Consider the following 21,381-nt stretch of genomic DNA (forward strand, 5'->3'; position numbering starts at 1 on the left):
CACTTTTTTTTGGACAAAAGAAAGCCAGACGTTTCTCTCCCTTCTTTCACTGCGGGATTAAAGCAAATGGCACAATCGATTAATTAATAATAATCGATGGAATAATCTATTCAAAAATTATTTCGACACCCCTAGATGAAATATTTTCATAATTTACATGATCACATAACAAAATAGAGAAAACATGATTATTTATTCCAGCGTGACAAAAATCTCCAAACAGTCTTGTTATGACTTTGCATGCAATCATGTGCTAATGCTAATGCTACAGGGGGTGCCATCATACACGAATCACAAAAAGTTGATTATTCGGCTTTCGGCATGAACCTCAAATGCACGAAAACCTTTTATCTGTGATGTAAGCTCTGTTGTCACGACACCAAAATTCTGACTTTGAAACTATACCTGTATTAACTACATCGGTACCGATATTGAAACGATACCGGGGGGAACAAAACAGACATAGTGGAATCATAGATGGCAAAACAGGGAACTTCAAATTCCTTGTATTTTTACTATCTAAAAATAATAGTATTTTGACGCAATCACCCGCTTATTTGCATTTGTTTTCTCCACAAAACAGTCATGTGAAAACCAGCACATGATTCTTTGTATTACAAGAAACTTTTTCATTAAACCTCAAGTAGCAATGACAAATAAACAGTTTGAAGCAAGCATGTTTTATCTGTTATTTGAATTGAACTGTTCGCTATCTGTTTAACTGCATGTCACATCCTATCATTTTTGACAGCTACATATCATTTTTGACAGCTACATATCATATCACAAGTACTTTTTTTTTTTTTTATATTGGTACACCAACCAATCCTAGATGTAAGTGAGGCAACGTCACTCTTGAAATGTACTCTGGATAGATCATAAAGCTTCAGTAGCAAACCTTTTTTTCAGATGATGACACTTAAGAATCAAGGTAGAGATGGCGAATACATTTAGGACAATAATCTTCGTCATAAAGTTTCAGTCAAAAAGCTCTCAAAGAGTCAAGCTATGAGGTCCTTGATGGTCCTTTCTGAGACTTCGACGACAGGAGAAAGCGAGGAAACGGTCTTGAATCTCAAGACAATGTCCATGAAAGACCAAAAGTAAACATTCTTCACTTTCACCTTCGTCATTGTATCTGTGTTCATTGTTCCATAATTCGCTTTGCAATATTTGAATGTTAGCTACAGAAAGAAGAAACAAAGCAAAGATCTGGAATCCTTGATTAGTGCCCTCGGCAAGTCGAACCAAGTATTTCTTTTCTTCCAGAAGACAAATGCATCCTTCAAGGAAATTGGTCGTCGTGATATGTAAAGGCTAGAGTGCATTTTAGGGTCATCCTTAAATTTCACCTGAAAACCCAAATCCAGAACGTCGTATTTGTGATTAAATGCAATAAAAAGTCTTAAATTGAGGATACACAATTTTGTGCACCTGCAATAAAGTGGTAATTCAAGTACAGTACAAAATGACAGTCCATTGCAAAAAGAAAAAAAGGTAATTACAATAAAAACCTTACTGTTATATTGTTCATAAAAGTCTCTGTTGGGTCCCGACACAATCTTGCTGCCACTGTAATGACTGAAAGTACGTAAGGGGTGGACAAACATTTGCAAATTGATTTTTAAAACGGACAGGTGGGGGGGAAAAAAACAGAACAAAAGAAAAAAATGAATGAAAAATATATAAAATCAATAAAAAAATAACATTTATATTTAATATAATTATTTAATCAAATCAATAAAAAATTTATATGTAAAATTGTTTATTTCACAAATGCTTTCTATGCTCATATTTACAGTAAATCAATTAACCAATTATTGAATGAGAGATTAATAGAAATATGATATTAAATGCATTTTAAATAATTCATTTTTGGCTAAATTAATACAACAAATATTCCGGGACTCTTGATGATGTAAATGCTGTTTGGGCTGGATTGGCCATACGTTGCCCACCCCTGCACTAACGTACATTGTACCAGACTGCTTCTCCTTTGATCCCCGCCCGGCAAACGGAGCCAAACAAACAAACGAGTCAGCCCTTGGACAGAAACGGCAGTACGCGTTCTCTCGAGATCGCAGGTATTCCAGCTTGTCTCCCGTCCGTTTCAGTAAGAAATCACACAGTTCATTTCGTCGGCGAGCTGGTCCTCAAAGCGAGAAATGGACTGGCTAGCTCCGCGGGCGATCAGGTCAGCGGCGGCGCTCTCCATCTCGTCCAGGCTCATGCGACAAGCTTCGGCGATTTCTCGCTTGGCAAAATTCACAAACTTGGGGTCCTTGGCGTAGATGCCAAGACCCTCTGAGATCAGGATCTGATGAAGAAGAAGAAGAACAAGGATGCAGACGATGCTTCCACAGTTGTATGCAAAACACTCTTTCTTTCCAATATGTATTTTATATGTACAGAGTAGTGATTCATCCTTAAATCCATTCTCTCTCTCTCTCATATATATACCGGGTGAGAACAGCACTCTACACTCTACAATACTGTACTTCAGAAAACTATAAGATGATAATATAATTTACTAGAATGTAAAGAAGTAAAAAGTGTGTGCATCATGATCATTACTGTGTACCAAGGCTGTACAAATTCTACTCACCGACTCCACCAGACTGTCTGCGCTACCTTTGTCCACAAAGCCCTGGTTGGCGGGCGGCACCCTCAAGCCGGTGTAGGTCCTGGTCTGACCTGAGTACCAGTCGGGACGACTTCCCGCAGGGAGGCTGGCGGAGCTGTCGCTCCACAGCGGCTGGCTGTTCCCCGTGGCTTCGTCCACCAAGATCACGGGGGTGTAGATTAGTTTGCCCCTGCGTCCCGGGGGGGCGATCGATCCGGGACCGGGAGTGCTGCCGGCCGCTACGTTGTTCGCCCACGAGATGGACGACAACGACGACACGCTACTGCGCCGCGAATCCAGGCTGTGCTGGGTCTGACACGGCAGAGCGACACCATTCAGACGAGGCGGTGAGGGAACGCTGCGGGTAGACGTACAGTATGTGTGTGCGCCTTCCTTTTTACCTGGAGGCGAGACCTGGACGGGGATGTGTTGCCTTGGTAGTTTCCTGTGACGGGAAGTTCGTCCACACTGCTCTGCGGCCTCAGACACTGAAAGTTAAAGGCGGGTTTTGGACCTAAAACAACAAGCAAGAGCATGATAGGGATTATAAGAATCATATTTCTTAGTTTGATAACAATTGTGTTCCAGTAGCAGTTGAATTCATTGAAAGCTTTAAAAAAAAAAAATCTGTAATAATCCAAAACCTAAATGTGTAATTTTTATCTGATGTAATACCAAACACCCAAAAAGGTTCGGAATTATAAATAATAATAGTTTAAACCGTAACATCACATATCACAAACTATGACCTCAAAACCTGTAATATCATTTCAAATTGATCCTACAACATTTCACTTAAAAATAAATACAAACAATACAAAACACCATAGACGGGCTAACGAATAGCATCGGCGTCGCTGTGTTCCAAAGCTTTAAAACAGATATTTGAACACAAACGGTGGAGGAACACATGCAGACAGATAATATAACAATACTCAGACATATACAGTGGATGCCTGTATACTCGCTGTTCCGCACCCGCAGATTCACATATTTTTTTCTTCTTGTTTTTTTTTTTTTTTGAGGGGGGAACCAATTCCAAAAACACCTATTGGCAGTTACTCCCCACTTTTCAAAAATGTTTGCGGTACAAAAAAAAAAGAAGTATTATTGTTTTTTTCCCCCGATAAAATTACGTACAATGGGCCCCAATTATTCACAGAATTTTGCTATTAGCTGTCCATATCCCCCGCGAATAGCGGAGGTCCAATGTATTCTTTATCCTCTGTGAAGACCGACTAATATTACTGCAGCTTACTAAGAAGTCTTGATCGGCTCCATGTATATGCTAATGTCTATATTATAAATCCTGCAGGTGGCCAAGGAGTCCACACCAGAAGGAGCAGCACAATGTCCATTGAAAAATTATTTCTTTACATTGTATTTAACTACACTGTATGTCATTTGTGTTTTTATAAAGTACAATATTATACATGCTATTTTTCTTTTAAAAAACACATTACTAAAATAGTTTTTTTGGGGGGGAAGTTTTAATGGATCAATGGCATTTCCATTCATTTCAATGGGGAATAATGATTTGAGATACCGGTAAGAGTGAATCAGCCACTGCTAATGCACTCTTCACGTCCTGTATTAATATGTTCAACAAAGTGGGACAGAAATGTAAATGGGTTCACCTTTGGGTATGGAAGGTAGCAGCCTTCGTCTGACAAACTGCGCGCCACCGCTGTCACTTCCATTGTAGTCGTTCCCTCCACTCACAGTGCTTCCGTTGCCGTTGGCGCTGAAGATGCTGCTGCCGTTTTCATTGTAACCCGAGTAGCCGTTGCCATTATATTCGTTCGTGGGATAGGGCACGCCGGCGACACTGCCTCCGTTCACGGCGCTTCCACCGTAACCGTTAGCCAAACTGTTGGCGTCGTGAGGGTCACGTGACATCTCGCCAACACTGCTTGCTTGTTCGAGGCTCAGGGCGTTGTAATCTGGCTCGGGCGGTAGAGGAGAGGCGGTCTCGGGATACACATACCTACAACATACCAATGTATACAACAATATAGGTATAGAACGAAAGCCTGTGATTCAACTGCAAAAAGTGTAGCACAATGATACTACTAGTGGTACACGGCTCCCTCCAGTGGTATGCGAAAGAATCACTGCCCAAGTACAGTTCAGTTGTATTTAACATTCAAATTAAATACATTTGCATTTAATCTTTAAGAACTGTGTGTTTTTAAACATTTACAGTGTTTAGGTACAGTGTTTATTTCACTTTTGCTCGCGATTCATTTTAAATCATTTTCTAGGTAGATTTTTTTTCTCCTAATAGACTTTTTAGGAATAAAAGACCTGTCTTGTTTTTGTATTTTTTTTTAAGGTGGTACTTGGTGCAAATATTTTGAGAACCACAGTTCTAGTATATAGTAGTGGTTCTCACGCTTTGAACACTAAGAACAACTTCAAAAAAACATTGTAGATTTCATTCGCACAATCTTTGACGAGGTTCTTCAGCTGTGAACACATTTTTTCAATCACAATTTACTGTTCCTTACTGGTCTTGAAATGCTTGAAGATTTGCAGCATCTCCCTCACTGTTATGAACTTGCTCAGCCACCGTGGATGCCGTCGCCTCCTGAGCTATGAACTCTGTTGTGTCAGGAGGGGGAGGCAGGTCGCGACTTGAATCCTCCCTGTTAACAAGCAAACACAGGAGTTACTTTAGAAGGTAGCGGTGGTGGGAAGTACTTGAGGCTTGTTACTTTACTTCACAATGTAAGATGTAAATAGAGAGAAGCCAAGTCAACCACATATACAGTTGACTCTCGCTATTCGCGGGACATAGGGCCCGGGCCGGACCATTGAATAGTGAAAATCTGCGTATAACTGACGCCTATTAAAATTGTATTGGAAAAAAAAATAATCTATTTGTTCCATGTACCTGCTCGCAACACTAAACACCGAATGGAAATGCCAATAATCGGTTCCAACCCTATCCAAAACACACCAAAAAGTGTAACATGTTTTAAATAAGAAAAATAAAAAATCATTCACACACTCACTCATTCACTCCCTCTCTATATCGCTTATCCTCTTCATGGTTGCAGGGAGCTAGAGTCTATCCCAGCCGATTTAGCGCAAAAGGCAGACTACACCCTGGACTCACGGTCGCCAGGCAGTCGCAGGGCACATACAAAGCTGGACAACCTTTCGCGCTCACATTCACAGCAACACGACGAAAAACACCATGGATGAGCTAACGAATAGTATCAGGAGTTGCGCTATTATAATCCTTTAAGCAACTGATACTGTATTTCAACACAAACAGTGCTGCAACATATGTAGTCAGACAATATACAAATACCGTACAACAATACTCACAGACATATTCAGTGTTGCGTTGAGATAAGAGTTTAATTCATTCCGTGACCACGCGCTTAACTCAAAACACCCGTATCTAAGAACATCTTTCCCCAGTGAAATAAATGGAAATGCGATTAATCGGTCACTTAACTGCGTTTTGAGTGATGTGTGTGGTCACAGAACGAATTCAACTCGTAGCTCAAGGTACCACTGTATACTGTACGTCTGCAACCCACCTGCTGGGCAGAGCCTCCGACCTGCCTGGCTGTTCTACGACAACGCTCTCCTGAGCTACTTCTGGGCCACTTGTCTGGAAGCAGTCCCGCAGGCTCGTCACCTGCTGCGTGATCACATCCATGCCTGCCTCCGGTTCAACCACAACGGCGGTCTGCTGCACCAGCATTTCTATCGGCGGCATCGGTGTGCTGGCGGGTGTGGCGGCGACCGAGGTTCTGTGTTCGCTCTCGAATATTTCGTCCGCACCCTCCTCCTCTTCTAAGTCACAGGCCATTGCCAGGCGCATTTCTGGAGCCAAATCTTGCAGTGTCCGCAGCCCTTGCTAGGAGCACAGACGAAGAGAAATAAGGGGACTTCAGTGAAAGCAGCAGTGGAACACGCAAGTCTTCACAAAAGAAAAGGTGGACAGACAGAGTGATTGGAAAAAAAAAATGGTTAAATGCCTTGAATGATATTTTAACCCTTTTCTCAATTTGACATTGCAACCCCCAATGATTACCTGAAGAGAGGCGGCCTTGTCCTTCTTTTTAGACTTTCGTTCCCTTTCTTTTCTCTTACGATATTTTTTGAAATAGTCCTGAATCAAGAAGCTGGCATAAACCTTCCCGCAGGTCACTTCATCCCCTAAGATGGAAAAGGGGATTTTAATGATCATGAAGAGCAAAGTAAGCTTTTAACCCTGCAGTTTCACATTATAAGTTTCACCTTTCTTTGGCATCAGTCGCCCAGCAAGTAGCCTGGCAAAAAAAAAAAAAAAATCCATACACTACTTTAATACTTCAATTTACCTCTAGGGGGAGGAATGATTTCATCTAAGAGCTTGGGCTTGGTCCTCTTCCAGAGTTTCTTGATGATGACTTTGAGCTCTTCATTCTGCTTATCGATGGGCCCTGAATGAGGCACAAAAAAACACATCCTTTCAACAGTCAACATGCAAATGCCACAGTGGGAGGCTGTACATTGGGTACCTGGGTCTTCAGTGGGGACTTAATCCACCACTATCATGTCATAATTAAATAAACCGTCAATACTGTACAAAAGCGCTGTAAAACAGCACGTACCACGTATATTATCTGGAGCAGTTCAGAATCAATATTTATCATCACATGAGGAAAACAGATTTTCCAAAAATTAAAATACATCATACTCACCAGAGATGCTGGTTATTAAACGTATTGAGAGTGCGGGTCACGAAATACGTGTTTTTCAAGTCGAACGAGGCTGTAACAAAGTTTTGCTTTGACCATCTTCAGTCCCCACTCAGTGACGGTGTGAATGTGAGTGCAAATGGTTGTCCGTGTCTATATGTGCTCTGCGACTGACTGGCGACCAGTTCAGTGTGTAGTCCGCCTTTCGCCCGAAGTCAGCTGGGATAGGCTCCAGCGCCCCGCGACCCTAACCAGGATAAGCGATGTTGAAAATGGATGGATGGAAACTTGTAGATGTGTAAACACATCTCGGCTGCTTTACTATAATGCATTTTACTTTGGAGTCAGCCAGTCCTCCCTCAAACATCTCCAGTTGGTTCAAAACGCTGCCCCTTGCCTCTTAACACATAAAAGGGAGCATATAACTCATTTTTTTGTTCTCCTTGCACTAGCCCTCTGTACACTGTTCAATAAGATTCAGCTATTATTATTATTGAGTGTAGAGAAAGAGGTAGAACCTTCAGTCTTGATCTTGAGGGACGTTCGCACCAAAGCAAACAAAGTCGCGTTGAAGGTAACCGTCCCATCAGGGTGCAGTGGCACATTCATAGAAACCAGCCGCTGAGAGGAAGCGGACACAAAGGAAGGCAGATTTGAGTGTATCAGTGAAATAGGAAGGACGCTGTGTTGAATGCAAGAACCTACTTTGCAAGCGACGCGGTGAGGGCAAAGTTTTCCAAAACCGAGAGGAGGCTGAATTCTCCGCAGCATCGTGACAACATCGATGTGCTTAATGCGGCCACTGCGACGCAGCAAAACACACATAAGGACAATGGCGGCACAGGACACAAAAGCGAGAAGAGGATGATTCTTTACGTGGCTTCTGGATCGTAGTCGGACCAAACTCTCTTAAACTCGTCCAGGTGGTGGGTTCCCAATACCGTCCAGTCTCTTGTCAGGTACTCAAAGTTGTCCATGATGACAGCAATAAACAAATTAATAATCTGGATAGAGAGAAAGGGCACAGAAAAGAGAAAGGTTGGGTCTCTGGAGTGCCTTAAGTATCATGTGTGAAAATAAAACAACCAAGTAAATCTTTTCGTAACCTGCCTATTTGCTAAAATGTGTCTGTGAGCGAGCCGTTCAGAATTCTGCCAGCTTGTGACATAACAAGTGCGGCTAATATGATTCAAACAGACCCCACACCGAGTCTCTCCCCCTCAGACCTGGAAGCTAGGCTGGATGAAGATCCGCCACTTTCAAGCCACAGCTAGACTACACAGTCTGAACCACCAGCAGCCAAAAGGTAGGCAGATGGATGCACAGCTGAGTGTTAGCTAACAGCATTAGCTTCTGATAAGCGGCAGATGCTTAATTTCACAGTGATGTTTTCAACATATGTGGAGCGGGGGTTTAGTGATGTGTTTGCTGCATGCGCCACATACACAGATCCACAAACTCGTCGACAACTGTACTTCAGCAGCTTGGTGATGAAGTGCTACCTCCATGAAGGAAAATGCAATCCTGTGTGGCGGCCTGCGTGTGCTTCGGAGGTTTGCACTCGCCTTTTTCGAGACTGAGGGCTCAACACGCAGGCATTACTATCGTCGCTCCTTGTTGTTATGGTAACAAAACCCATACTCGTCAATGGCCCCTGCAGTTTATGGGGGGGTGTGTGTGAGCAACAGGGCCCCCTTTAGTACAGGCTAAGAATAGGATGAAAAACGTGGAAGTGCAATAAAATGTAAAGTGAATACGAGGAGGAACTCAGTGCAGGTTTCTATTTCTAGAGAATTCAAGCTTACAGCTGTTGGCATTTCTCATTAGAGGTTTCTCAAAAACATGAACCATCCACTTTGTGTCTTATTAGAGTCTAACTGAAAATTATTTGTCTGTAAAATTGTGACCGTGTATGTCTTTTTTGTTTGTTTATGTGTCTTATGTTTTCCACCACTTGTTTTTGGAGGAAAACATCTACGTACTTCCAAACTGTCTGCCATAAGTCACACGCAGCTTCATGAGCTTATGACCCCTTTTTACATCTCTTCATCAAATAAATTGACGCTACTTTTATTTTGCTACATTGCAGGTTTTTGCAGCCTGCGTCAAGTCACCCTCTGACCTCTAAGACTTCTGTTCCTATGTTTAATATGTATAATCCTTCTTATGCTCCCCCCAGGAGACTTCAAACAACAACAGGGGCATGTTGCTGCGCGACCGTATGAAAATGTGGTGGTCACACAGACAGTTCTTGAACACTGTTCCCACTGTCCCATATAAAAATACTGGGCAAGTAGTTTCACAGTTTCAAGATTCCCGCCATCGTCATTGTTTCAACACACGCCGATAAATTGTCTATTAAAACCCGTTTTAATAGACATGGGTTGAATTTGAGCCTGAATAGCGGTTAATACTGTTTGGCCTCACTCACCAGGTAAGCACAGAGCATGAAGAAACTGATGAAATAGATGTAGGACAAGTTGCTGCCACAGGAGAACTCTTCCCCGGGCTCGGTGTCCGACTCCGGGTCGCAGCGTCTGCCGGGCAGCGCGGCCAACATGATCTCCTGCCACTGCTCTCCGGTGGCACACCTGGCAGAATACGGAGTTTTCTACAATTTTCAATGCAATTCTTCATTTCAAACTCAAGGTTCATAGAAGATGCACAGTTCAAATTAAGAAACAAGGAAGGTTAGCACATTGAAACAAATGCAGCCTCACCTGAATAACACCAGAACAGCCATGAAGAAGGTCTGAAAGTTGCAATTTCTGTTGATATGCGTGTTGTCATCGATGGCCACTTTCCCGAACATCTAGCCAGATGCATGCAGAGAGTCGACCCATTGTCGGTTTATCACCGTAAAGGCGGTTAACTCAAAATCCAACCCTTCTGAATGGATCAAATCATTTCAGAGACTCACCTGCATGCCTATCACGGCGTAGATGAAAAAGATCATGGCGATGAGCAGACCGACATAAGGCAAAGCCTGAGAGAGTGAATTTCAAAAGCACATTTAGAAGCGAATATTTTGTACAACGACAAGATGTTCCACTTGTTTTCTTCTGACCTGGAGGGACTTGACAAAAGTCCAGAGGAGCATTCGAATGCCTTCTCCTTTACTGAGCAATTTGACTAACCGCAAGACTCGAAATAAGCGGAAGAATGTGATGGAAACTTTGCCACTCTCGCCTTTTCCCTGGAGAACAAACGAAATGAGAACGTGAAACAATGCTGGAACGAGAGAAGACGCGCAAACAAGATTGCGTCTCTCATCTTACCTCACCGTGACCTCCTCCACCCTGAAGCGAAATTTCAGGGAGTCCGCAATGATTGAGGAGAGAGAGAGACAGACACAGATCAGTGAAGAGTAAACACTGAAAAAAAAATCAATAACTGTAGGCTCTATGATGTAATGGTTCGATTTAAAAAAAAAATATATATTTATCCAGGCAAGGCAATTGAGAAAAGATTCTCATTTGCAATGCTGATCTGGCAGCAGACAGCGCAGTAAATCAAAACAAAGCAAATCAAAAGCAAATATACATACAGAGACAACAAACTACAGTGTGATATAGTTAAATAACACGACATCTCATCATAGCGCATGGGAAATAGAAGGTTCAAAACAGGCTAAACACAAGTGTAGCAATCATGTACGTGAGTTTGATTATTTGTTGCAGTGTTCCAGTCGTTTGGGCGAGAAAACTGGAAAAAAGATCGACCAAAAGTAGTGTGGATTTTGGGAACAAAGAGGTTCATAAAACTGCGAGAAGGGAGAATGCGGGTGCTGGTATGCTTGGTGAGCAGTGGGCAAAGGTCGGGTGGGGTCTTGCCAATGAGCTAAACAGGGACCAGGGAATTTGTACGATGGGTCATTTAGGTTTAGTATTATAAGATTATTTCGTTCCTGCATTCTTGGAATGTGGGAGGAAACCAGAGTACACCTGCAACACATCCAAAGTCCACACAGAGAGCCCGGGATTCGAACGCAGAACCTTGGATTGTGAGCCAGACGAGCTCGCCACACGCACGGGTGAAATTGCTGTTTTTTTGTATGGATTTGTCGTGGGTCAAACAGACCCAATTTAAAGTTTAGAAATCTTTTTTATTTATCATTGCTGGCCTTTTCTTACTCTTAATTATAACAAAATCAGACACCTATACATGGATTATTACATACGTCAACCTGCCTTTAATTCAAGGAGCTAAAAGGAGGAAAATGGGATTTTCCAAACTTAAACTGCAACTGAATCCCCATCTTGGTCCCCCCTGACCAATGACATTTTTCCTGAGTCATAACCCAACAGACTTACGCTAAGCTCAGAGACTGCAATGTCCAACACGCTCCCCACCACAATTAAAGCGTCAAAGGAATTCCACGCATCGATAAAATAATGCTGAAGAGGAAGACAGCACAGGTTAGTGTCAAGAACTCCCTGGATGATTGTATGCTGCACAGGTGAAACGAGAGAAACCTCACATGAGCCCGAAGAGCCAGCAACTTGACGATCATCTCGATAGTGAACACCACCGTGAAGATCATGTTGAGAAGGTCCATGACGGAAGTGAACAGTTTGGACTGCTCGTAATGCTGAGAAACGATATAAGATCTCCAGTCAGGACACTGACAACGAGCTCAACATCAACTTATTTTAGGAATATTGCAGACAAGTATGAAGGGCCTTCAGGGACATTATTCAGTAGTACCTCTCACACGCGCAACTGAAACGCTCTCATACTACACTATCTTCCCCCACACGTAACTGAAATCCTTTCACACATCATACTGAAATGCGCTTAGATAATATACTGAAATACGCATTTCAGGAGTTTACATGAAAGCATTTTAGTAGTGGATGTGAGCAATAAAATTCAGTTTCAGTATATTCTATTTCTGTATGGGAGTGAATTTTTTTCAATTTTAGTAGTGTGTAAGAAAGCATTTCAGTTGTCTACATGAGTGTTTCAGTAGTGTATGACAGTGCTTCAGGCGCGTGTGAGTGTTTGAGTAGTGTGTGAGAGCATCGCAGTAGTGTGTATAAGAGCATTTTAGTAGTGTGTGTTTCAGTTGTGTGTGAGGAGAAAATCATCAGTAGCGTGTGAATAAGAGTGTTTCAGTAGTGTGCTTGAGAGCGTTTAACCAGTGTATAGGAGAAGAAAAAAAAAAAAACAGTGTGTGAGAGCAAGGATTACAGTAGTGTGTGTGAGATTTTCAGTTGTGTGTATGAGAGCGAGTCCTGCATTACTTCCCCCGACGGCCCTCAGAGACACGCTTACCTGCACGGCCAGCGTGAGCGTGTTGCCCAGAATCAACACGAACATGACATACTCAAATTGGCTGGAGTTTATAATCCTCCAGAATTTGAGCTGGGATGGATTTTTGGGAATGTAAATCTTTATAGGTTGAGCTTTCAGCGCGTAGTACACACACTGGCGCTGGGGGAAGCAAGAGAAAACAATTTGCATATCTACCGGTACTCAGTATTCAGAATAATGACCGACAGTAAAAATTCACTTTGACTTTTGTACTTAGTTATTTGGGAGAAGAACCAACCTGGTTTTTGTTGAGCTCACAGTTTTTGAATTCAGCCTCTCCTTGTTCTCGGAAGGTGATGATGACAAAACCCACAAAAATGTTCATCATGAAGAAGGCGATGATGATGATGTAGATGATGAAAAAGATGGAGATTTCCACTCGGTAGTTGTAAATGGGTCCGTGATTTATAGCGTTGGCGTCCACGGCGCGGTACAGGAGCCTTTACGCAGGAGAAGACGGCCCACTTAGACACGAGGAACAAAAGAATGTTGTTCGTGTGACGACCTACTGTGGCCAGCCTTCAAATGTTGAGACGGTGAAGAGAGCCAGCATGCCCATCAGCACGTTGTCAAAGTTGAAGTCGCTGTTTTCCCAGATCCTCTCTTTCACCATGGGATGATTCATATCCCCGTCTTGGTAGACCACAAAAGTTCCCCTAGACGGACGCAAGACGGCGCTGTGAATATTTCGGAAATGACAACGAGGAAAACTGCTTGATAAACGCAAACCTGAAACAATTGAGGCGTTCCAGCGCAAAAAAGCAGAGAGCCACACCAAGTAGCAGACTGACTCTGCTTGAATGTGAGCATAAAATCTGATATTTGTGCTAAACAGTCCAAGAGAGATGAGGCATGTTGGTGAGATTAGCGTTAGTTAGCAACCAGGTCGGCAGATACTATGAGGAAGACTTTGCCGAATTTAACGTGACTTGAAGGGCTACGATTAAGGTTAAGGGTTAGTTCAAGAGAATGTAGTTCTAGTACACTCATAACCTTTAGTACAAAGCATAATACGTACCATCTAAGTGCCATTTTAAAATGATGTCGGTTTTTAAAGAAAGACCTCTTTGAAAGACGTTTTCAATAAAATTGTCTTTTTTAAAAAACGTTTTATTTAAATTAGTCTCTTAATAGAGGGTTTACGCACAACCAACTTCCGAGCCCTACGGCAGTAGACCAAGACAAGTCTTCAAGCGTTACCGAAGATGTTTGGCCTGCGTCCGTGTTTAGATATAGATGTATAAATAAATAAATGCTATACTGTACAGTACATGCATTTAACGTTTGTGCGAAAACACCAGCCATACAGAAGACAAGATTTTAGCAAGTTCAGGTTCAAACTATCATGTCATAAGCCCGTAGTTACCATAGTTACCGCAGCGCACACATGAAGTCTCCTAACCTGTCATGTGACATTCTGCGTAAAGCGGATTGCTTACTTTATATAAACTAAATAAAAATGAATAGCTTTAACCTGGAACCAAAAATGTAAAAACTCACTTTACTCACCGCAGATCTGCAAATCTGCTTTTGCGTTTAAACTCTTCGATTGCTGTGAAAGAGTGCCATAATTCTGGAGAGTTCCATAAAGATTGTTTGAAAGTTGTCACCGTGCTACCCTAAGCACCTTTCGTCAGCCTGTAAAACCAATCGACTTCTTGTACGCTATTGACCAGGCGCTGTTGCGTGTATGCAAATGCGTGGTCTCCAGCCGTGAGCTGCTACTGAGCGGCCAATGTTGTTTGATCGCAGATGCACTGGGAATTTTTTTTTGTCTAACTGGTTTCCAAGACTGTAGGCCTTTGGTATGGATTGTTGTCTTCATTACAGGGACAAACTACACATCTCACAAAAAGTTAAGGGCATTGGGCTTTCGGGTAAAGTTTCAGAATGAATCTAAAATACACCAACTTTTACAGGTGTACTTCATTTAAGCTTTAAGCCAACTGTTCAATGTTTTAGTACTTTACAACTTGCTGTGGGTGATTAACTGAAAGACTCACAGAAAGGCATACAAGTGGACATCCTTGGAATTTTTTATGGATCAAAAACCCAGTTGTGAATTTTGCCATTTAGTTGAGTTGTACAAAAAGTAATGAAAAATTGAACAGTGAGAATGTACATTTAAAAGTTTAGAGAAGCTCAAATTAATTTCGCCTGTGATAGAAATGTTTCATCTTGAAAAACACTACCAACTGGGTGGCCGCGCCCCTAACCACCGCATAGCTCCGCCCCTGTGCAAAACTTACAGAACACGTCACTGCAATTTTTCAATAAAAGTAACTGTTGTTTACTTATTTTGTCCACTCGAGGTCATACTAATGCTACTTTTTATTTATGTGAAAACGAATACATATGGCAGAAATATTTGAAGACACTGAATGTTGCAAAATGTCAGTCAACAGCTTCACTTTAAGAGGTCGGTTTTGTTAATTTATTGCCGCAACTTGTAGGTATTTATTTTTTTATATGTATTTTTATGTATACATTTACTATGCAGAGGGATCACTGCACCCTCTTTCTGAAAAGTTCCCACTTCAGTTTTTATAGTGTGATGAGTCAGTTGAGGTTGTCAAGATTTCCAGACGGCTGTGGAAATTTATGTAAATTCAAAATGATTTCTAGACCAAGTTGTTTTATGAAAGCTACATATATAGATCCGCTGTGACCTGTAAGATGCGCCTGCAAATGAAAAACTGATTGCATAATATTGTTGAAAGTGCACACAGTTCTGTTAAGAAATTTCAGATTGCTCATACGATTTGCAACAAGATAATAATCGATAAATGTGAATATTTTCAGAATGTACTTGTAATTGGAAAAAAAAAGGAAAATACAGCTCCGGCTCGCTTGAGAACAAACTGGATGAATGTGGCCAAGGACTAAAATTTGTTTGACATCCCGGTACGGTGCATTTTATATTAATCCTGAAATTTCACCTGAAAGCCCAGTATTCCAAACATTTTGTGAGTAGTGTTGTATTCTGAAACATAGTATACCACTTTGATGGTGGAACAGACCTTGCATCCTTGCATCAACAGTACTGTGACATAAAAAAGTTGGGGCAAAACATAGGAAAACTAACTTGCACTCATCAGGAGTGTGTTTGGCTTCATCTGTGCAGCTGTAGAACCGGCCCTGAAACATCAGACAGATAACAACGAACATGTTTGTCTCCTTCAGGAAAGACAAGGCCGTTAAAATGCTAAGAACCTTGAAGAGCTGCACTCCGATGCAGGCGAACATAAACTGAAGGAGCGTCGTGACGATCAAGATGTTGCCGATGGTGCGGATTGCCACAAACACGCACTGTACCACATTCTTAGAGCAGACAAAAAAAAAAACCAAAAAAACTTCAAATAATAATTTTTTTAAAAATTCTTTATAAGAGCAGCAACATCATTCATAGGATCACATCAAATGAAAGGAAGCCACTTACTTTTAGTCCCTTGGCTCTGTTGATGGCGCGGAGAGGTCTGAGAACACGGAGCACTCTGAGAATCTTCACCACAGAAATGGCACTGGAACTGGGGGCAAAGATGGATTTTGGGAATGTTCACACGATCTGTGGAAACTTAACGCTGGGTTCCGGAAAATGTCTGTAAGATGGACTCACTGAAGAAAGAAGGAGGTGAGCGACACGCTGACCACCAGCAAGTCGAGAAGGTTGAAGGCGTTTCTGCAGAAGGAGCCGGTGTGCAGGAAAGCTCCGTATACGGTCATCTTGATGCGGCAAAGAATGAGATGTTAGGGATGCTTCAAGCTCCACTTTAATATTTTTTTTTTTTATTTTGTTCTCTACACAGGGAAATGGTCCACTGACATCAAGAAATGGGAAAATGAGAATAAAGATCAACAACACATTTAAATAATGTCTGTAATTGCTTAACTATTGGTAGTTTTGGGAACACCGGTACGTTTAGCAGTTATAAATCAATGGTATTTGGGCTAACACTGATTGAAAAACAACATGTCAACTTGACAACACGTTAAAGTTAATCAATTGGAAAGGACATTTTTGTATGCTAGTGAAGTCAAAGTACGCAACTATAAAACATTGTTGCATCGGGTCGCTTCATTGTTGAGCTAATTGGTTTTTTTTCACAAGCAGGCTATGTTACTAAATTTAGACCTTAAGTCACAGAGACACTCAAATTCACTTGTTGTCGTTTAGTCGCCACACACAGCGTAATATTCCTGTTTTTCAAAGGCTATTTTTTAACAATACATGTTCTTTATTCTTCTTAACGTCTATCAAAGTTGGTTGTAAGAGCAGCAATGGGTGACAACAAGGTAACAACATTGGAGAACCACTCTTACCTTGAGCACAATCTCCACTGTGAACACCGACGTGAAAACATAGTCGGCGTAACCCAGCACCTGAAGATGACACGGCGAGGATCAGGATCGACTGAGTTGAGTGAGAGAAAGCCGAGGTGATGACAGCGTGGCGAAATGCACAGCGCTCTCTGCTCGCTTACAATGTTCCTGAACGAGTGCGATTTGATGGGGTCCTCAGCGGCCAGAGAGATGCTGCTGAGGATGATGAAGATGAGGATGAAGTTGGTGAAGTAGGGGTGATGGATGAGGTTGTGGCAGGCGACTCGCAAGCTGAGATTTGGAAGGAGATTACAAGAAACTAAATTCAACTAGCGGTGGGGCTCAACGAAAACATACGTGCCTTTCAGTTCAAATACAGTCATTGCTGTTCCACTTAAGTCCTGAAAGTGTCTGTAGAGAAAACAACTAACTGTTGCTGACTGTCACGACAAATCCAGAAGAAAACGTTTCCATGGTCTGTGGACTAAGAAGGCCAATAGGCTACTTTCGCTGGCTGGTCACACATTTCACACAGTCGCAGTGACTAAAAAACTGCTCGGAGATTGGGGAAGCAGTTGTAACTCTGCTTCCACTTCAGGCTATGAAATTGCTGTCAGAACCAAGCAAATGTCTTCTCTCAGTGACTGAGACAAGTGAGCCTTGTTTTTACTAGTGTTGACGTTGGTTTCTGTGTTCGCTGCAATATTCGTTTTGCATTTTAAGGTGATGAGCAAAGCATAATGAGCTCACCAGTTCTTCTTTCCAAGAATGAAGAAAGAGCTTCCGTCAGGAATGGGCACAATCTTTTCTTTGGGACCGGAGAACTCAGGCTTCAATGGGGCAACTCCTACAAGTACAAAGCAGGAATTATTATTATTATTATTAGTAGTAGTTTTTAGAGGATCAAATAGGGACTGGGCGAGCAGCAAAAAGTTTAAGTTATTCAAAGGGGATAGGGTTTTTCCATAAACATGGTTAAAAATTTGGGAAATGTGCGAGAGGCTCACAACATGTCGTGAATGGGAGCGCATTCTGTTAACTACTTACCCTCCAGCCCCTCAATGGCCCTCAGCTCCTCATTCTCCTGCCAGTCGTCGTCCTCGTTCTGCACACCAGACACAAGATGAGAAGAAATCATTTAGGTCACGCCGTTCTAATTTTACTTTGATCATAAAGTTACATTTGTTGCGATCAAAGACTTTACCCCTGCATCTTCGTCCTCTTTTTCGTCGTCGTCATCCCAGTCTTCTTCGTCGTCTTTTTTCTCCCTGAAAAGCCCAAAGTGAGCTTTGTCTGAATGCGTTTTATTTTTCACATCACAAGTACGCAGAACAAGCCTCAAACCTACTCGACTTTGTTCTGCTCGCCACCTCCAGCCAAGTTGTCAACGGCGATAGCCAAGAAGACATTGAGCAGGATGTCTGATCAAGCAATAAATTAAGTCAACTTGTTCAGCTCGGTCCAACAGACGCATACATTCCATTCGATGCTAATTACTCGGCGGAAAAGGATACAGTTACCACAGACAAACAGGATGACAAAGTAAATGCACACCACCATATTGGGAAAGACAGGTCCACCGTAGGCCATAATGCCATCATACATAACAGCGTTCCAGTCCTCTCCAGTGAGGATCTGAAGAGACCAGAGATAATCATGGAATAACCATCAAACATACAAGATGGGAAAAAAACGTGTGGCTGTGTGAAATCACTTGAAAGCAAGTGAGCAGCGCTTGAGGGAAAGAGTCAAAAGTGCTCCTCTTCATTTGAGTCTCGTCAAAGTTAAATTTGCCTCCAAACAGCTGCATGCCGAGCAGGGCGAAGATGATGAGGAAGAGGAAAAGCAGTAGCAGAAGGGAACAGATAGCCTTCATGGAGTTGAGCAGAGAGTTGACCAGGTCAGACAAGGCAGCCCAGTGACTGAAAAGAACAAGACGTGGACAAACATCAGGAAAGGTGAAGGATGACAGTAAATGTAGTACATGCAGTGCTGGTGAAGGAAATCTACTCCATTTATTGTGGGGCTGGAATAAAATCAAACATATTTGGTTGGGCATAACACAGCAAGTAACGATTAGAGTAATATTCCACCCACACCGCAAACATGTATACTGCGAGATCTGATCAACTTCGGTTCGAAGAGTAAAAATATCATACTTTACTTGTATGGTCCTCAGAGCCCTACTGATTTACCGTAATTTCTCGTGTATAATGCGCATTTTTTCCCTAAAGAAATTGTCAAAGTCGCATTATACATAGGTATAAGGGCAAATGGAAAAAACTTTCACATATTATAAATGTATGCCGCCATCTAGTGGTTATGAAAAAGCTGTACACTTTCATTCCAAAATGCCATCGCCACCTAGAGGTTATGAGAAAGGTGTACACTTTCATTATAATAAGCCAGCGCCACCTAGTATTCGGTCATCTTGATGCGGCAGAGAATGAGAGATTAGGGATGCTTCAAGCTCCACTTTAATATGGTTTTTTTTATTGGGTTGTAAAATAATGGAAAATTAATCGTAACTTTCTGAAAGGTTTCTAGTAAATTTTCATTGGAAATGAAGCTGGGGAATTTTTGAAACAATATTAGAGCCAACTTTCAATATTACCATTAACTCCCATAAATTTCTGTTGATTTCCAAGGAATGTTTCGAACCCTATTTTTTAAAGCCTTGCATCATCCAGGCCAGTGATTCTTAACTGGACCCAAAAGTGGGTTGCGGAGAGTAAAAAATTTTTTTTTTTTAAAAGTGCAGTTTACAGACGACATTTCAAGTTAAATGAACGACATGAAAAAAACTACGTAGTTTTAGCAGCAGCGCAAGAATATGTGGTCATGCCGCATGCCATATAATTTTGAGGTCAACTTTGGGGGTGTGTATTATACATGGGTGCGCATTATACACGAGAAATTACAGTACATATACTTACTGTAGCGGACATGCGCTCCGCAAATTGAGGCGCCACAGAGAATCGCAACCACTTGAGAACCCTACTCCTCCACACAGTCCTCCTGTGAGACGGCGACTATGACAATGCCTGGTGTACGTCAAGTGGACCTTAACCTAATTAGCAACTTCCCGTCAAATCTTGATTCTTGTCTTCAAAAGACCCCTTCCCGCACCAAATGGTTGGGAGCGACTATGTGGTTAATATTCAAACCTGCACGTGAGGTTTGAATATTAACCACATAGTCTCCCCCAACCATTTTGGGGGAGACTATGTGGCTAACGGAAGATAAAAATGTCCGTTTGTATATCTTGCAAATTCTGTAGAAATATTCCAAATGTATGCCTTGGTGTCTGTGTCCCCATTCTCACTTTGACAGGTAAACTGGGAATTGCATTTTGATTGACAATTAGAAGGAAAAACATTAGCTAGCCAGATGTAAATACAATGCAAAATAAAAGCTAGGCCAATGTAGATGCCTCCTGAGTGTCTAATCTCTACAAATGAGCCAGAACAGTTAAGACCCTTTCATGCCGCCCAGCTACAGAAACATAAATATAAAACCGGTTATTTACTGTTTATGAATCCAGTATGTTGAGGCTAAATTCTCACCATAACAGTACACTGTGCTAAATGACTGACGCAGTACAACTGATGCATCATTTTATTATTATATCTTATTTGGTATGGTAGTATCATTTGTATTATATTAACTGGGCATGGTTTACATTTGAATATACAGTATGTTATCTTTTCAATTTAAGAGTTAATACTTATAATAGTTTTAACTACATTGAAGTGAACTTTTTCCTGATTCTGTGGCGCCCCCTAAAGGCCACTGCACCCTTACCATTTTCCCACATCGCCTAAGGGGCCAGACAGCTCTGCATGATCACAAAGAAGGTAATCATGAAGAACTGGATGGTGTGAAGACACCAACTCAGAAAGAACGGATCACTGAAGCAATGGAAATGATGAAGAATGAGTAGTAATTTGTGTCGTGTAGGTTTTTGTTCCTTGGCTTGTACCTTGTTAGTCAGCAATGAAAAAAGGGAAAGGTGAAGAGGATAATGTGAATGACAGAAAAGATAACATGGGACATCTAAGGGGATAAAACTTCTGCCGGGTCTTACCGAGTCATCTTGAAAATCCTTAGCAGTCGGATGCAGCGGAGAACAGAGATGCCGATGGGTGGGATGAAGTCCCACTCTACCAGCAGCGTCTCCAGGATGCCGCCACACACCACGAAGCAGTCGAAGCGATTGAAGAGGGCCATGAAGTAGATCTGCAGGCCGAAGGCGTACATCTTCATCAGCATCTCCAGTGTGAAGAGCAGCAGCAGGATCTTATTGGCTCGCTCTGAGGGGACACACCACAACTGCATGGAGGCTTTCTGTGATTTAGGGCGTACTCACACTAAGCCGTTGAGCTCACTTGAGACCACCTGCTGCAGTGGATCTAAAAA

General features: G+C 42.0%; 1 protein-coding gene across 1 annotated transcript in view; it reads right to left on the reverse strand.

Annotated features, from left to right (window-relative positions):
* Positions 1-174: 174 nt before the first annotated feature.
* cacna1fa (calcium channel, voltage-dependent, L type, alpha 1F subunit a) overlaps positions 175-21,381 on the reverse strand; it is a 30,636-nt gene continuing 9,429 nt past the window's right edge. The window contains exons 14-47 of the mRNA XM_061770633.1: positions 21,050-21,275; positions 18,677-18,884; positions 18,477-18,597; positions 18,311-18,383; positions 18,167-18,230; positions 18,010-18,067; positions 17,713-17,809; positions 17,124-17,253; positions 16,963-17,022; positions 16,259-16,365; positions 16,082-16,169; positions 15,856-15,963; positions 15,728-15,780; positions 13,152-13,298; positions 12,881-13,082; positions 12,604-12,762; positions 11,807-11,917; positions 11,640-11,723; positions 10,605-10,625; positions 10,394-10,522; positions 10,247-10,312; positions 10,047-10,138; positions 9,758-9,917; positions 8,203-8,330; positions 8,032-8,128; positions 7,845-7,947; positions 6,967-7,068; positions 6,678-6,802; positions 6,178-6,500; positions 5,134-5,271; positions 4,261-4,610; positions 3,025-3,137; positions 2,606-2,935; positions 175-2,317 (exon numbers count right to left, since the gene is read on the reverse strand). Coding sequence (XP_061626617.1) covers positions 2,111-2,317; positions 2,606-2,935; positions 3,025-3,137; positions 4,261-4,610; positions 5,134-5,271; positions 6,178-6,500; positions 6,678-6,802; positions 6,967-7,068; positions 7,845-7,947; positions 8,032-8,128; positions 8,203-8,330; positions 9,758-9,917; positions 10,047-10,138; positions 10,247-10,312; positions 10,394-10,522; positions 10,605-10,625; positions 11,640-11,723; positions 11,807-11,917; positions 12,604-12,762; positions 12,881-13,082; positions 13,152-13,298; positions 15,728-15,780; positions 15,856-15,963; positions 16,082-16,169; positions 16,259-16,365; positions 16,963-17,022; positions 17,124-17,253; positions 17,713-17,809; positions 18,010-18,067; positions 18,167-18,230; positions 18,311-18,383; positions 18,477-18,597; positions 18,677-18,884; positions 21,050-21,275 — 4,580 coding nt within the window. The 3' untranslated portion in view covers positions 175-2,110. The remainder of the gene's footprint in view (positions 2,318-2,605; positions 2,936-3,024; positions 3,138-4,260; positions 4,611-5,133; positions 5,272-6,177; positions 6,501-6,677; positions 6,803-6,966; positions 7,069-7,844; positions 7,948-8,031; positions 8,129-8,202; positions 8,331-9,757; positions 9,918-10,046; positions 10,139-10,246; positions 10,313-10,393; positions 10,523-10,604; positions 10,626-11,639; positions 11,724-11,806; positions 11,918-12,603; positions 12,763-12,880; positions 13,083-13,151; positions 13,299-15,727; positions 15,781-15,855; positions 15,964-16,081; positions 16,170-16,258; positions 16,366-16,962; positions 17,023-17,123; positions 17,254-17,712; positions 17,810-18,009; positions 18,068-18,166; positions 18,231-18,310; positions 18,384-18,476; positions 18,598-18,676; positions 18,885-21,049; positions 21,276-21,381) is intronic.

Source organism: Phyllopteryx taeniolatus, chromosome 1 (assembly GCF_024500385.1).
Source record: "Phyllopteryx taeniolatus isolate TA_2022b chromosome 1, UOR_Ptae_1.2, whole genome shotgun sequence".
Classification (NCBI taxonomy): domain Eukaryota; kingdom Metazoa; phylum Chordata; class Actinopteri; order Syngnathiformes; family Syngnathidae; genus Phyllopteryx; species Phyllopteryx taeniolatus.